The 16674-nt window shown below is 32.8% G+C and overlaps 1 protein-coding gene across 1 annotated transcript in view; it reads right to left on the bottom strand.

Annotated features, from left to right (window-relative positions):
* Nucleotides 1-13264: 13264 nt before the first annotated feature.
* The window catches only part of ass1 (argininosuccinate synthase 1), a 38781-nt gene continuing 35371 nt past the window's right edge, over nt 13265-16674 (bottom strand). Inside the window, exons 13-15 of the mRNA XM_058777678.1 lie at nt 16411-16567; nt 13486-13551; nt 13265-13405 (exon numbers count right to left, since the gene is read on the bottom strand). Coding sequence (XP_058633661.1) covers nt 13360-13405; nt 13486-13551; nt 16411-16567 — 269 coding nt within the window. The 3' untranslated portion in view covers nt 13265-13359. The remainder of the gene's footprint in view (nt 13406-13485; nt 13552-16410; nt 16568-16674) is intronic.

Genomic DNA, 16674 nt, shown 5'->3' with positions numbered 1-16674 from the left:
GACGAGACTCTGCGAGATTTCACACACGTGGTTCTTACAGCGGTTCACTGCATTGTACTTTATTATTGATTTATTAACCTATTCAATAAAGAGTTCACTTTACTACTTTTTAAACTTAACCTGACCTTTCTTGGCAATTCTTTCATTACGAATTATTTCATTTTTAATTGGTTTATTTATTTATTTTATTATTGTTTTTGGATTTTATTTCTTCAGTAACTTTTTGCGTTTATTATATTTATCATATATTCATATTATTTTTATGTAGAGCACAACAAGTATTTTATTTAATGTATTTCATTTTAATTAAGTTATATATAACATATTTTATTCTTTTTAAACCTTTTTTTATTTCTTACGTAATGTAGCCTACTTTGTAATTATATATATATATAAAATTATGTAAAACACTAAGTATTTTATTTAATGTATTTAATTTTAATTAATTATTCTACTTATTTTTATTGTTTTAAAACTTTTATATGTACTTTTTATTTGTACTATATTTATTGTACTATAATTTATTATAATATCATGTAACTATATATATATATTTTTTTTTATGTAAAGCATTGTGTATGAAATGTGCAAGGCAATATAACTAGCATTGCTCATTTTATATCACACAACTATATTATATATTTATTTATTTAATGTATTTTGTTTTAATTAATGATTTCTTATTTTGTTGTTTTTAAATATTATTATTTCTTAAGTAACTTTTTTATTTTTTATTGTATTTATTATGTATCTGTTCAGTCACTCTTAAAATTTCTCTTAATATTTATGTTATTTTACATTTATTCACTTTGTTTTAGCATTTAAATGAATTAATGTTAAGAATAAAGAGTGTAAAAATGACAAACGCCGAGCAGCACAACATCATGTTACTAGGTAAAATATTATGAATGAATTGATTAACAGAAGATGAAGAACTGTGATGCATGCTCTTATATATTCTTAATTCTTTACAGCAGACAGTCGGTCTGATTGAACGTGACGAGCATGTTGGTGTGAAACAGTCCCGATCCGCCGGGTTATGATGAACTCACTCACACATGTGGAAACATCTCAGAACATCTGGCAGGAACAAAGTTAAACACATTAAAATTGCCATCAATTTTAGACCTGCTTATGCAAATTGGTTTTGTCGGCTGGATGACAGGCGTAATATTTGAGCCATGAGTGTGAAATATAGGGCAGATTCTGAACTTATAACTTACTTATTTGTTGTTAATTAAACATCAAGACACTGGATTCAGGGCATTTGCACAGATGCGTCATTTTATTCAAGGGTTTATCGAGCTGCACAAATCACTTTTTTTACACTTACAAATGCTAAAATGCATTCATCTTAACAGTAAACTCATGCATGTTTTCCCATGATGAACACATTCTTTACAAACCATAACTGTTTTATGTTTAATGCTCAGCTTTTGTCTTCTCCAGATGTTAACTGATGGACTGGAGTGCTGTGGATTATTGTGATGTTTTTATCAGACTCTCGTTCTGACGGCACCCATTCACTGCAGAGCATCCATTGCTGAGACACTGATGCAGAGACACATTTCTACAAACCTGATGAAGAAACACACTCATCTTGGATGAACTGAGGGTGAACACACTTTCAGCACATTGTCATTTTTGGATGAACTATATTCCTTTAACTTGTGTCTTATTTCCTGACAGTCGTTCACCTGAAAGTCATTTCCAGAGCAATAAAACAGACTCAATGCAAAATCATTTTCCTAGACATGTTGACCGGTTCAAGAATTAACAGGCCCATTGAGATATTGGTTTTCATCCACCTGTTGACCTCAGGCATTTCATCACCCAGACAAACGTCAAGGTTTCCTGATCTGAGAAATGAAGCTGATCTCACAGAATCAAAGCGCGGTTTGACGTGATCCGCTCAGCTCAAGGGCTAGAAGTGTATCAGTAATTGTGGTTCTTCTGCAAGCAGTTATGACTGATCAAATATCCAGACTCCGGTTTCTGCATACATAATGAGCGTGAATCTGCAGCTGTGAGATCGAGAGCGGAGCTTTACAAAGCTCACAGAAGTCAGCGTTTGATTTCAGTCCAGTCTCTGAAGCTGAAGCACGGCCTGTCCTTGATTTGAACTCAACAAAACACAACAAACAGTAAAGATCACCATGCCAACACTGATTCTGTGCACATTCACATGTGAAATATGTTGATATGTGACCATAAAAAACACAAATACAGATGTGATACGTGTCCCTGCAGCACAGAAGCAGTCATAAGCAGCACAGCTATATTTGTAGCAATAGCCAACAATACACTGTATGGGTCAAAAGTATACATTTTTCTTTTATGCCAAAAATCATTAGGATATTAAGATCATGTTCCATGAAGATAAGTAAATTTCCTACCGTAAATATATCAAAACTTAATTGGCAGATTATTGTTGAAGTAAAAAAGTTTAAAAAGTGAAACCAAAACCAAACGTTATACAGGTTTAAGTTTATAAAAAATGATTTATGAACAATATTGTATATAAAATATATATTTTATGAAACATGTTGAACTCTAAACCTGCTAGAAAATCAAAGCCATAAATCTAAACAAGTTGTGTTCCAAATTTGAAGTTGATATCTCAAAAAATGAGCTTTCAGTAAGATTTTGTTTGGGCGCAGCACCATATTTTCTCCATTAGATGCCAGCAAAACTCCGGCTGGGTTTGTGATTTACAGAAGAGTTTCTCTCTCTCAAATATTACAAGTACACACACACAAATTTTTTATGACACACATAAACCACACTCTGACATCCATACTAACATTTTTTGGTCTCTTGTTTCTCATTTTCCTCTTGATAATACCTCATAGATTCTCTCTGGGGTTCAGGTCTGGTGAGTTTGCAGTCAAGCACACCAACACCATGGTCATTTAACCAACTTTTGGTGCTTTTGGCAGTGTGGACAGGTGCCAAATCCTGCTGGAAAATGAAATCAGCATCTTTAAAAAGCTGGTCAGCAGAAGGAAGCATGAAGTGCTCCAAAATGTCTTGGTAAACGGGTGCAGTGACTTTGGTTTTCAAAAAACACAATGGACCAACACCAGCAGATGACATTGCACCCCAAATCATCACAGACTGTGGAAACTTAACACTGGACTTCAAGCAACTCGGGCTATGAGCTTCTCCACCCTTCCTCCAGACTCTAGGACCTTGGTTTCCAAATGAAATACAAAACTTGCTCTCATCTGAAAAGAGGACTTTGGACCACTGGGCAACAGTCCAGTTCTTCTTCTCCTTAGCCCAGGTAAGACGCCTGACGCTGTCTGTGGTTCAGGAGTGGCTTAACAAGAGGAATACGACAACTGTAGCCAAATTCCTCGACACGTCTGTGTGTGGTGGCTCTTGATGCCTTGACCCCAGCCTCAGTCCATTCCTTGTGAAGTTCACCCAAATTCTTGAATGGATTTTGCTTGACAATCCTCATAAGGCTGCGGTTCTCTCGGTTGGTTGTGCATCTTTTTCTTCCACACTTTTTCCTTCCACTCAACTTTCTGTTAACATGCTTGGATACAGCACTCTGTGAACAGCCAGCTTCTTTGGCAATGAATGTTTGTGGCTTACCCTCCTTGTGAAGGGTGTCAATGATTGTCTTCTGGACAACTGTCAGATCAGCAGTCTTCCCCATGATTGTGTAGCCTAGTGAACCAAACTGAGAGACCATTTTGAAGGCTCAGGAAACCTTTGCAGGTGTTTTGAGTTGATTAGCTGATTGGCATGTCACCATATTCTAATTTGTTGAGAGTGAATTGGTGGGTTTTTGTTAAATGTGAGCCAAAATCATCACAATTAAAAGAACCAAAGACTTAAACTACTTCAGTCTGTGTGCATTGAATTTATTTAATACACGAGTTTCACAATTTGAGCCGAATTACTGAAATAAATGAACTTTTCCACAACATTCTAATTTATTGAGATGCACCTGTATATATAGTAATAATTTCTAGTCTGCTATGATGGATTTCAGCTCATGCCAGTTTGTAAATAAAGGTTTTAACGGAGTTATTTATATGCTAGATGCATTTGCACATCATTGTATATCCGGCTGGAAACCTGCATCGCTCTGTTGCTCTTTTACATCTCACAAAGCATAATGAAGTTTGCAGATCTTTTTCTTTTCTTTCCTATAATTAATACACTGCAAAAAAAAAAAAATCTTACTTGGTATTTTTGTCCCGTTTTCCAGTACAAATATCTAAGCGTTCTTAAATCAAGAGAATATTTTGAATGTTTCAGAGTTTTCACTTACATTGGCAGATTTTTGTTCTTGTTTGAAGCATAGACTCAAGACTGCGTATCTTAAGTCGGTTTGCATCTCAAGTAAATGCATCTTGATGTTTGTTCTGGAAATCAAGACATTTTTTGCAGTGCAATCCTTCTTTAAAACCAACTAAAGTAAATTCTTTGCTTAAAAATGAAGACAAGGAAAGTTTGGGACTCTTTGCTCTCAGTTTTTCAGACACAGATGATCCGTAACACAGGCTTTTATCAGCGAGAGCGGCACTTTCCGCGGTTCCTCCGGCACAGACCCTCTCAACGACTCAATTACACAGAGGCCCTGCGGTGAAAATGACGGATGTTTTTGCACAGTTTTGACCCCGTCCTGCTGTCGGCCGTCCCTCGTCTCTCCTCTTTCTCTTTGTCCAGCACTTATTCTGCACCTGTCCTGTTTTCCTGGAGGTGTGTGGATGCATTGTGTTGGCAGCATCGGCGGCTGTGAGGTAATAACAGGTAAATGCAGTTGTTTGTGCACTTCTCCCAGCATGCTCTAACAGGGACGGACTTCTGTTGGCAATTTCCATTCAGCGGCGTCCGGCGATTATAGAAAACGTGGGAGGAACTGGATGAAAGCTTTCGGTGCAAATGCAGCCATTCTCAAACAAATGCACACAGCAGAGAAAAACCTGAGAGCTTCACGCAAACAACGTTTACAGTTCACGTACACCTACAGCGCTTTACAGGGAATGCATCGCAATAAAGAAGCTTAATTGTTAAATATACATCAAGATTACTGACCTCATGTCATTTCTGCTAGAAACATCACATTTGATGGATCATCCTAACTTTTTTTATTCAATTATTTTTAGTTTTCTAATTATTAATTGTTTAATTTTTAAAAAATTATAATAAAATAAAAATTATTATAAATTAATTAAATTATTTATTTGTCCAAGTACAAATATTTCAACATTCTTAAATCAAGATACATTTACATGAGATGCAAAATGACTTGATTAGGCCTTGTTCTCTAATAAAATAAAATAAAAAGTCTAAAAATTAAGTGAGTTTATGTTTAAAACAAGAACAAATATCTGCTGACGTGTTAAGAAAAATGTATTTAATTCAAAGGGAAAACAAGATTATTTTTCTGACCCCATTTGCAGATATTTTTCTTTTTTTCCTCACTTAATTTTGATCCATTTTTCATAAAACAAGACTTAATATCTGATGTTATTTTGCTTCTCCAGTAAATGCGTCTTGATTTAAGGATGCTTAGATATTTGTCCTGGAAAACAAGACAAAAATGCAATTTAAATGCACAATTTTTAAAATATAGTAAGGAGTAGAAGTAACTTGTTATATTCAATTATGAATTTTTTTTCAGTATATCTAAAGATTCTTAAATCAAGACACATTTACTTGAAATGCAAAATGACTGAAGATATTAAGTCTTATTTTCTGAAAAATAAATTAATAAATGTATCAGCATTAAGTGAGTTTATGTCTAAAACAAGAAAAAAAATATCTGCTGATGCTTTAAGAAAAAATGATTTTAATTCAAATAGAAAACAAGATTATTTTTAATGTAAAATGTTATTTGTACAATTGTGAAAACATTAAAAAGCATGAAATATTTACAGAATGTAAAATGCATTAAAATGTCTAAAATAATGCCAAACAGCTGCGCAGTGATGTTTTTAGTATTGTCTGGACGACGGGACGATTATTGACGACTGGACGGTGTTTGACAGCAGGACTCGATGAACCACTGACGGAAAATACATATATTGATCGAGATGATCGTGCTGAACCGGAGAGAGCAGCTTTTGATGCTTCGAGTCGAAAAATGACACGAGATTTCTCAACTTTCTCTGACCTTTTCACATATTTATTCATAACTGAATTCAATGGAAATACATACTTTTTTTTTTTAATGACTTTTTGTTACCCCTATGTTTGTTACCTCATAACCCTAAATATATATATATATTATACACTTGAACCTCCTAGAAAATTAAATTGCATGAATCGTCATCATGGCTATTTCATATATTGTTCCTGAAGCATAAAAATGACTCACATTTGTCATCGTGTGGATCATTTTGTGCCCGTCTTCTTGCCATTAAACACTCCTACGTTCACTATTATCTGAAGAAAAAAAGAAAACAAAGAAACCCATAGCTGTGTTATTTATGCATTAATGCAATTACATCGTGGTAAACACTTCGTGACAAATAAATAAACGCTATAAAATAATTGATGCCACTCTCTATAAAAACAACAACTAAAGCCTGGCATATGAAATAATAGCCAGAACAAATCTTTTAAATAGAACAGTTTATTGAACTTTAGAGAAAATATGTTTAAAAACTAATTTGCATAAGTATACAGTGAGAATAAAAACAGCTCAATTTTATTCAAAGACTCAAACTGAGCAGAAATATGAATGATATGCTGATATGATGAAATTCTGTTGCTTGTAATGTAAATATATCTCCAATAATATGTCTCAGTAAGCATATAATGCAATGCTGATGGAGAGATGAAGGAATAAACGCTCCTCAGAAGATGTGAGATGAAGATCATTCCTCCGCTGAGGAACAGTGAGAGTAAAGCTCCTCAAAATGATTGATGGAGAATCAAGTAACGCTGAGCTGCTTCAGTCCAGAAGTGTTCATCTGGAGACATGACTGCAGTTATTATTACTTGCAGCAGAAAGACTCGAGTTGCAGCGTTTGTACGATTACGGAAAGTCCTCGAGCGCGTGATGAAGAGCGATCGATTGAGCCGCGGCTCCTCAGGGTTCGTGTGAAGCTCCTGTAACACGAGATCAGTCATTAACCCCCTCAGATGGCCAACATTAAGCAGGAGGCAAAATATTTCTATTTTTCCATCAATATTTTATCACGTGCAAAGCCGGAAACAAAGATAGAGCAGCTTTGAAAGTAATGGCCCCCCATCTGCTTTTATAGATCTGAGAGCGGCTGATTTTGCCCTTTGACAGGAACAGACGTCTGGAGACACACACACACATGAAGACGGAGTCGAATGACAGAGAACACACACCACTGCAACGCAATCACACACTTCAACATCATTAAAACAATGTAAATGGATGTATTATTTATATGGAGTCAATTGATCTGTTATTTACAGTACATGCGATATATTTGATCAAACTTGTTTCCTCTCGTGGAGCACAAACACACGAAACGTAACACTTGTTTCAATCACTGACTTCAAATCAAAGCTGTTTGTCTTCTGTGCAAGTACTGGATAAAAGGACAAAGAAAATCTTGCTTGAACGCTTCTTCAGTGACTACAGACAAGACCAAATTAAATTAATAAATAAAATAAAATATCAGTTCTGAACCAAACTCAAACATAACAGTCAAATAAATAAACAAATAACTAGGCAAAAATACCAATAATAAAAAATAAGTAAATAAATGTTCAAAAATATACATGCAGAGATAAGCATAATTAAATGCATGTACAATATATATGTGGAGATAACATTAAATAAATAAATAAATAATATACATACATTTAGAGAATAAAACAAACAACTAACATATATGCAGATGTTACAATAAATAAATATGCAGAGATAAACGATAAATAATTGTTGAAAAATATACACTGATGCAGAGATAGCTACAAAACACATTTATAAAATATACATATATGCAAAGATAACTATAATAAAAAAAAAATAAGTATGAATGCTTTACACCAGTGTAAACTGTAAACTCAAAGCGCCACATTAGTCTGACTTTATGCCTTAAACAGCCTTTTAAACCAGTCTAATGATCGTACCGGAGCGTAATAAATCCATGAAGAGAGCAGATATAGCTGTGAGATTATGAGCTCATATCCATCCAGAGCCATTAGCCTGAGATCAAACCTCCAGAGCGTCTTAACCTCCGGATTCCTGTCATCATCCTTAACACGTCTCAGACACACACCGAGCAAAACAACCGCTTCAAACGGGCTGCGCTTCTGTGCCTTCTCCTGGATCTGCATGTCATTTCACCATTTAACATTTGACATAATTGTCCGCAGACCCTTAATGGCAACAAGTGAGACGAGGGGCCTCCGCGGAGCCGCAGGGGCCCGTGTGAGTCTTGGGTTACTATAATTGATGTTAATAAAGGCCTGCGGTCATTGTGCAGAACAAAGATCAGCGAGACGCAGGTGACTCTTCTCAGGTTCACCTGATTGACATCATGACAGCAGATCTCTGAGGATCACAAAGCTTCAGTTCAGACTCGAGTAAAGCGGAAACGTGAACGCTCACTGAAAAAAACATACTACATTTTTTTAAGGGAAATTTATTTTAGCTACATTTAAATAAAACATTTAAAAAAGTTGAAAGTTAGTCAACTAAATTTGTTTATTTAAATGTAGCTAAAATAAATGGATTGCAACCACTTTTTTTGTAAATTCAACGAATCATTTTTTTCCAGTGCTGCATGCAAGAAGAGGCGCAAAAGATGGTCGAGTGGAAGCAAATTACGGCTTTCTTTAGTATCATTAATATCAGGGTGATTATAATTAACTAAAACCACAAGAAAACATTTTTGTTACAATAAAATGTGAATGAAAACAAATTACAGTATGGTGGGGTTGTATCATTAATATCAGGGTGATTATAATTAACTAAAAATAAAAACATTTTTGTTACTTGACATAAAATAAACATTTGATCGTTTTCATTTAGTTTAACTTGATGTACTAAAATAACTAAAAGTGAAATTAAAATGACAAAAACAACAAAATTACTAAAACTTCAAAATATAATTTAATTGAAATTATTAATAAAAGATATTAAAATAACAATGATTAATATTATTGTATTTATTAATATTTTAAATTACATTTTATATTTTCCATTTTCATTTAGTTTATTTTATTATTTTTATTATTTTATTTTATTATGATTATTATATATATATATTTTTTTAAATATATAAAATATAAATACAAATATATTTAAATATTTATATATAAGTATACTTAGTTTTTAATAATTTTATTTCAGGTTTCGTTTTAGCAATTTTAGAACTTCAACTTAATCTGAATTAAAATGAGAAATGTTGCCTTGCCAACTAACTGAAATAAAATAAGCTTAAGTTAATTTAATATATAATAATGATATATATATATATATATATATATATATATATATATATATATAAAATATTTATCTTTTTATTTTATTTCACACATATTTTATTTGAATTTATTACTTTTTAAACAGTTTTAATAGTTTTTTTTTAAATAGTTTTAATTTTAGTTACTGATAATGCTTTACTTTAGCATAACTTCAGTGTCTAACTATTTACATGTTGATTTATTGTGATTTCTACAGAGAGAACTCTAGTAACACTGTTTACTCTGGTAAATCTGTGCCCTGAACACAGAGCAATAATCAGAAATGAAGCGAAACGAAGGGTTTGGTCTGAACAGAGCAGCTCTTTGTGTGACATTGAGTGACGGACAGCAGGATTGGCTTTCAGAGACGACTCTTAATCTCATGTCTTCCCATTGTGTCCCAGAATCCCTCTGGGCTGTGGCGTAATGAGACGTAATTGAGGGAAGGGCACGGATCATTAATTCACCTGGACGGCACGCCATGCTTTCATACCTCGACTGACAGGTAGAAGATCTGAGAGCGTGAGACACAGGAAGCTGCTGACTCCACTTCCTGTCTGCGGCAAACACGAGCTGAAACAAACACCACAGCAGACTAACATATTAATGCTAATTCAGAGATCAAGTCGAGCACATTGCATTCTGGGTACTCAGTGCATGTCAGTCATGCATCAGGTTTTTTTCTGGCTCTTTTTCCTAAAACTGTGAGTCAGGATAATCTATCATTTTATAGTTTCATTTTATATCGTATTTTATATAGTATCATTTACAGTTCTGCTCATAAGTTTACACCCCCTTGCAGAATATGCAAGATGTCAATAATTTTAAAGGAATAGTATAATAATATAAATGAAAATTTACCCTCAGGGCATCAGATAAGTATACAGATGAGTGTGTTCCTTCATCAGGTTTGTAGAAATGTGTCTCTGCATCAGTGTCTCAGCAATGGATGCTCTGCAGTGAATGGGTGCCGTCAGAATGAGAGTCTGATAAAAACATCACAATAATCCACAGCACTCCAGTCCATCAGTTAACATCTGGAGAAGACAAAAGCTGAAACACATCCAGCATTAAGACGTTTCTAACTAAAATATGAGTCTATAATATAATCCATAATAACGCTTCCTGCAGTGAAAAAGTGGTACGGTCTGTGAGATTAAAAGTCACAATTACCTTTTTTTATTTTCTATTTTGTAGTGGAAACAAAAAACAGAATTGTGAGATATAAACTCAGAATTGCAAGAAGAAAGCCAGAATTGTGAGAAAAAAGTAATAATTGTGAAAAAAATAATTGTGAGAAAGTCATAATCGTGAGATATAATCATAATTGTAAAAAAAGTAATAATTGCAAAAGTCATGATTGCGAAAAAGTCACAATTGTGAGAAAAAAAAGTCATAATTGCAAAAAAGTCATGATTGCGAGAGTCATAATTCCGAAAAAGTCAACATTGTGAGATATAGTCATAATTGCAAGATACAAAGTCATAATTGTGAGAAAAAAAGTCATAATTGTGAGATAGTCATAATTGCGAGATATAAAGGCATAATTGGAAAAAAAAAATCATAATTGTGAGAAAAAAGTCAATTGTGAAAAAATAATTGCGAAAAAGTCATAATTGCAAAAAAGTCATGATTGCAAAAAAAGTCATGATTACGAGATATAAAGTCATAATTGCGAGAAAAAAGTCATAATTGTGAAAAAATAATTGTGAGAAAGTCATAATCGTGAGATATAATCATAATTGTGAAAAAAATAATAATTGCAAAAGTCATGATTGCGAGATATAGTCATAATTGCGAAAAAGTCACAATTGTGAGGAAAAAAAACTCATAATTGCAAAAAAGTCATGATTGCGAGTCATAATTCCGAAAAAAGTCAACATTGTGAGATATAGTCATAATTGCGAGATACAAAGTCATAATTGCGAGAAAAAAAGTCATAATTGTGAAAAAATAATTGTGAGATATAGTCATAATTCCGAACAAGTCAACATTGCGAGATATAAAATCATAATTGTGAGAAAAAAGTCATAATTGCATGAAAAAAGTCATAATTGTGAGATATAATCATAATTGTGAAAAAAGTCAATTGCAAAAAGTCATGTTTGCGAGATATAAAAGTCATAATTGCAATTTTTCTAATTCAGTGGCAGAAATGGGTTTCCATAGCTAAATGACATATTTTGACCTCAAAACTAATTTATTTATTTACCTTTTCTGTCTTTCAAAAGTTGCGTGTATCGCACACCTACAGAAAGTGTGTTCAGCGTGCGTTCACACACAGCAGAAAACGTAAGCGCAGTACGTGAGCGTGTTTTTGTGACGCTCCTTCAGCCTGAGCGACTAATTCAACAGTGGCTTCATCTCGGCAGAAGAAACGTCCAAATTGCAGCAGGCCCGAGTGATCTCCAGGCAATTTGTCTTCATGTATGCACGTGCTTGTAAATAAAGGGGGCCGGTGGTGTAATTGGAGGAGCGGATGGAGACGCCTGCGGTGTAATTGAGCAGCTGAAGCAGGGGATTCTGGTCCGGCTGAAAGACTGAACGCATCCCTGCCGTCTATTACCAGCAGCGGGGGGGATCCAGGTTCTGTCCCCACCAAAGAACAACATTCAACGAGCACGACGGAAATGGAAAGGGAGCAGAAACTTAAGAGGAAGAAGTGCAGAAGTATTTGTTGACGGAGAGTAAATGGCTTTGCCGAGGACTGAAAACATCACGGATGTCACATCATGACGGTTATTTCCTCTTTCTCTTTGCTTTAAAAGCTTGAGCTGAGAGGAAGATCTGCAATGAGAAACTGATGCAGTAAACACCAGACTGATGGACTGAAGGACGTCTGAAGTGCCTGCTGCTTTCATATCTTCAAATGCAGCTCATTCAGTCAGAAATTAGAATTAAAGGACTGTCACATTATACATGTTGAACAATAACCATATCATCATTCATATCTGTCTTTTGATGAATTGCTTTTGTCCCCCCTTTGTAATTCGCTTTGGATAAAAGCATCTGCTAAATGCATAAGGGTAAAATCCATAAAGTCAAATGCATAAGTGTAAAATGCATAAATGTAAAATGCATAAATGTAAATGCATAACTGTAAAATTAATGTGTAAATGCATAAATGTAAATACATAAGTATAAATTAATAAGTGTACAATCCGTAAATGTAAAATTCATAAGTGTAAAGTGCATAAATGTACTGTAAAATACAAAAATTAATATGCATAAATGTAAATGCATAACTGTAAAATTAATGTGTAAATGCATAAATGTAAATACATAAGTATAAATTAATAAGCGTACAATCCGTAAATGTAAAATTCATAAGTGTAAAGTGCATAAATGTACTGTAAAATACAAAAATTAATATGCATAAATGTAAATGCATAACTGTAAAATTAATGTGTAAATGCATAAATGTAAATACATAAGTATAAATTAATAAGTGTACAATCTGTGAATGTAAAATTCATAAGTGTAAAGTGCATAAATGTACTGTAAAATACAAAAATTAATATGCATAAATGTAAATGCATAACTGTAAAATTAATGTGTAAATGCATAAATGTAAATACATAAGTATAAATTAATAAGTGTACAATCCGTAAATGTAAAATTCATAAGTGTAAAGTGCATAAATGTACTGTAAAATACAAAAATTAATATGCATAAATGTTAATGCATAACTGTAAAATTAATGTGTAAATGCATAAATGTACTGTAAAATTCACAAGTATAAATGCATACGTGTAAACTGCATTAATGTAAACGCATAAATTAACAGGAGTAAAATGCATAAATGTAAATGCATAAATGTGCATAAATAACATGACTGACAAACTGATTTGGTGTGTTTTGTGTATTTTAATCAGATTTAATCAGTAACAGGCTGTAACGTGATAGTCACATGTACAGTAACAGCTGATTGAATGACATGAATCACTTCTTCTGAGCGGCTCCCTGCAGACGGTTGTGTTCCCGCAGCCTGAAACACAGCAGATCAAAGATGAAGCACCTCGATCAGATACAGACGCTCATGTTCATTCAGACTGCTTTGAGACTGACCTGACCGCATTGATCCTGATGAATCCAGAGGCATCGCAGGGGTCGTAGTCGCCCTGCACATCCATACTGTTAAGAGAAAACCTGATCAATACAGCATGCAACAATAATTACCGAACATTCGAAATCAGCTGTATTTTCAGCATCATTACTGCAGTCTTCAGTGTCACATGATCTTCAGAAATCATTCTAATATGCTGATTTGCTGCTCAAGAAACATTTCTGATTATTATTATGTTGAAAACAGTTGTGCTGCACAATATTTTTGTGGAAACTGTGATACATTTTATTTTTCAGGATTCACAGATGATAGAAAGTTCACAAGAACAGCATTTATTTGAAACAGAAATCTTTTGTGACATTATAAATGTCTTTACTGGCACTTTTGATCAGTTTAATGCATCCTTGATGAATAAAGTATTAATTAATTTAAAAGTAATAATTTTACAAGAGACGAAAGCCAAACGCGTCTAATGCAGACAGCAATCCCAGCATGCATCAGATTCAGTGAGACAATCCACCCAAGATGAAAGAATTGATGATTTTGAACATAATTCACTCAATACCAGTGAAAAAAAATGTGATTTTGAATTTGACTAAAAATAATGATTTAATAAAATGTAACACAGTTTAATATAGTATATTTTGATATAATGCAACATCCACTTTTGGCCCACAGCCCTCAATCAAGTTTAATTTTTAGCCCTTTGTATTAAAAGGTTTGGGCACCTCCACTAATTAATATAAATAACTGACTTAAATAGTTCATTAATACAAGTATATAAATAAAAATATCTGCAAATATAATAAAAAAATAATATGTATAAAAGATATTACATATAATTTTATATATTTATATATAACACACAAACACACACTATATAGTTATTATTACTACGAAATAAAAAATATAACAATACTAAAGAAATATTACTATATTAATTCTATAACTATAATTTTTAATATAGTAATATTGCTATATTACAAGATAAGAAATATTACTATATTATTTAATATAATTAGTGCTGTCAAACAATTAATCACATCCAAAATAAAAGTTTTTGTTTACATAATGTGTGTGAGTGTACTGTGAATATTTATTATGTATATATAAATATACACACACACACACACACGTATATATTATGAAAATATTTACATGCATTTACATGTATATATTTTTATTCATAAAATGTATTTTTATATAAATATATTTAGTATATAAAATAACATTTTTCTGAAATATATACTGTATGTGTGTGTATTTATATATAAATAATAAATATACACAGTATACAGATATTATGTAAACAAAAACTTTTATTTTGGATGCAATTAATCACGATTAATCGTTTGACAGCACTAATAATATTACTATATACATATATTATATTACTATGTGATTAATTACAGAAAAATGTGATTAATTACTTAATTCTTTTAATCGACTGCCAGCACCAATATTACTATATTACAAAATAAAAAATAAAATAATACTATAATGTTTCACTGTAAAATGAAAAAAATAAAATCAGCGTTTAAGCAAAATAATACTGTAATCATTATTTTATTTTTACATTACAACAAAATGGCAGTATTAATATTTAAGTCTTTAAGTCTTCGTTTTCATTTTTTAACTTTTATTCTGACAGGAAAGCGCAGGAGATCTAGTACAGAGCAAGTCGACAGAAGATCTGACGCTAAAAGACGCTTCAGCGTCGCCTCGAGCGCAAGCACAGGACGACCTTTCAACCGCGCGCCTCCACGCTTAACCGGCATCAAACACACAACTTCCTCCGAACGCTGCCATTAGACAGATGGAGCTGCCCTCAGGACACACAGGGGTCAGACCTCAATGATCTCACTGCTCCTGCATCATCTCACACACACACACACACACACACACACACACACCTCACAGAAAACAGGAAGTGTTTGTCCTGATGCTTTCACCTACAGCTAAAGATTCACTTCAAGACCCCTGAGATTTAAGCTTTGTATTGCAGTAATTCAACGACACATTAGCATGTTCCTGCTCACATGACATGCAGATAAATAAATACAATTTTGAATACTTTTTTAATGTTTTATTTTTACTTTGTAGCTGGACTTTAAAGTGGATGCAAGCAAATGATAGTCTGAGTCCACATTACATTCACACATACACATACATACATGTTTTAGGAACTCAGTTAATTTGAATTAATTGATCATTAATAATTAATTATTTGAATTATTATTTTTTGTATGCTTTTATTATATTATTTATATTATTTTATTAAATGTTTATGTAATATACTATTTTACTAAATATTTTTATTTAATTATTTTTATCTGGTCATTTTATTAATTATATTATACATCATGTTATACAACAAAACAATAATAATAATTACTTATTTTTTATTTAATATTCTATTATTCTAAAGTAAAATATTTAATATAACAATATTATTATTATTTGACATATGTTTATACAATATCATATTTTCATATAATAAAATAATTATTACTATTATATTTCCTTTTAAATAATATTTACATAATATACCATATTTTTATATAATAATATTAATAACCATTATTATTATTATTATTATTATTTAACTCTAAGTATAAAACTGAAGAGTGCAATGAAATAAAAAGTTACTATTTAATAATAATAATAATAATTTTATTTTACACTACAGGTTATAGTCTTAAATTCTTCACTTTTAACATTTCAAATCCTTGAGCTTTTACATTGGCGGAATACCGGTCAAATACTGTAAAATTACGAAATTATGCAAACAAAAGTAAACCTAGTGGGTGCTGTGTTCCCAAATGCATGTTTAAGTGTTGAGCAGACTGAACGCAGATGTTGACGACGCGTCCCGGTGTGTTCAGACGAGTCTAACGAGTCTAAATGAATGATGGGTGTGTTTTTACCTGACCAGCTCCTCGTTGTACAGGGATTTGGGCGACTCTCGGCCGAGGATGTACACCTGACCCTTAAAGACAGACAGCTGCACACGACCCTCCACGTTCTCCTGAGATTTATCAATGCAGTGACGGATGAACTCACACTCCGGACTGTACCAGAACCCTGAGAGAGAAGAGAACCACAGCACTTCATTTATTTAACAGGTACAATGCAGAATAACATTACAGATGCTCTACAGAAAGCTCTACATTAATACTGATCTAGCAAAT

The sequence above is a fragment of the Onychostoma macrolepis genome, chromosome 05, assembly GCF_012432095.1.
Source record: "Onychostoma macrolepis isolate SWU-2019 chromosome 05, ASM1243209v1, whole genome shotgun sequence".
Taxonomy (NCBI): Eukaryota; Metazoa; Chordata; class Actinopteri; order Cypriniformes; family Cyprinidae; genus Onychostoma; species Onychostoma macrolepis.
The sequence above is the reverse complement of the archived record's forward strand: the minus strand, read 5'-3'. Positions and strand labels throughout refer to the sequence as shown.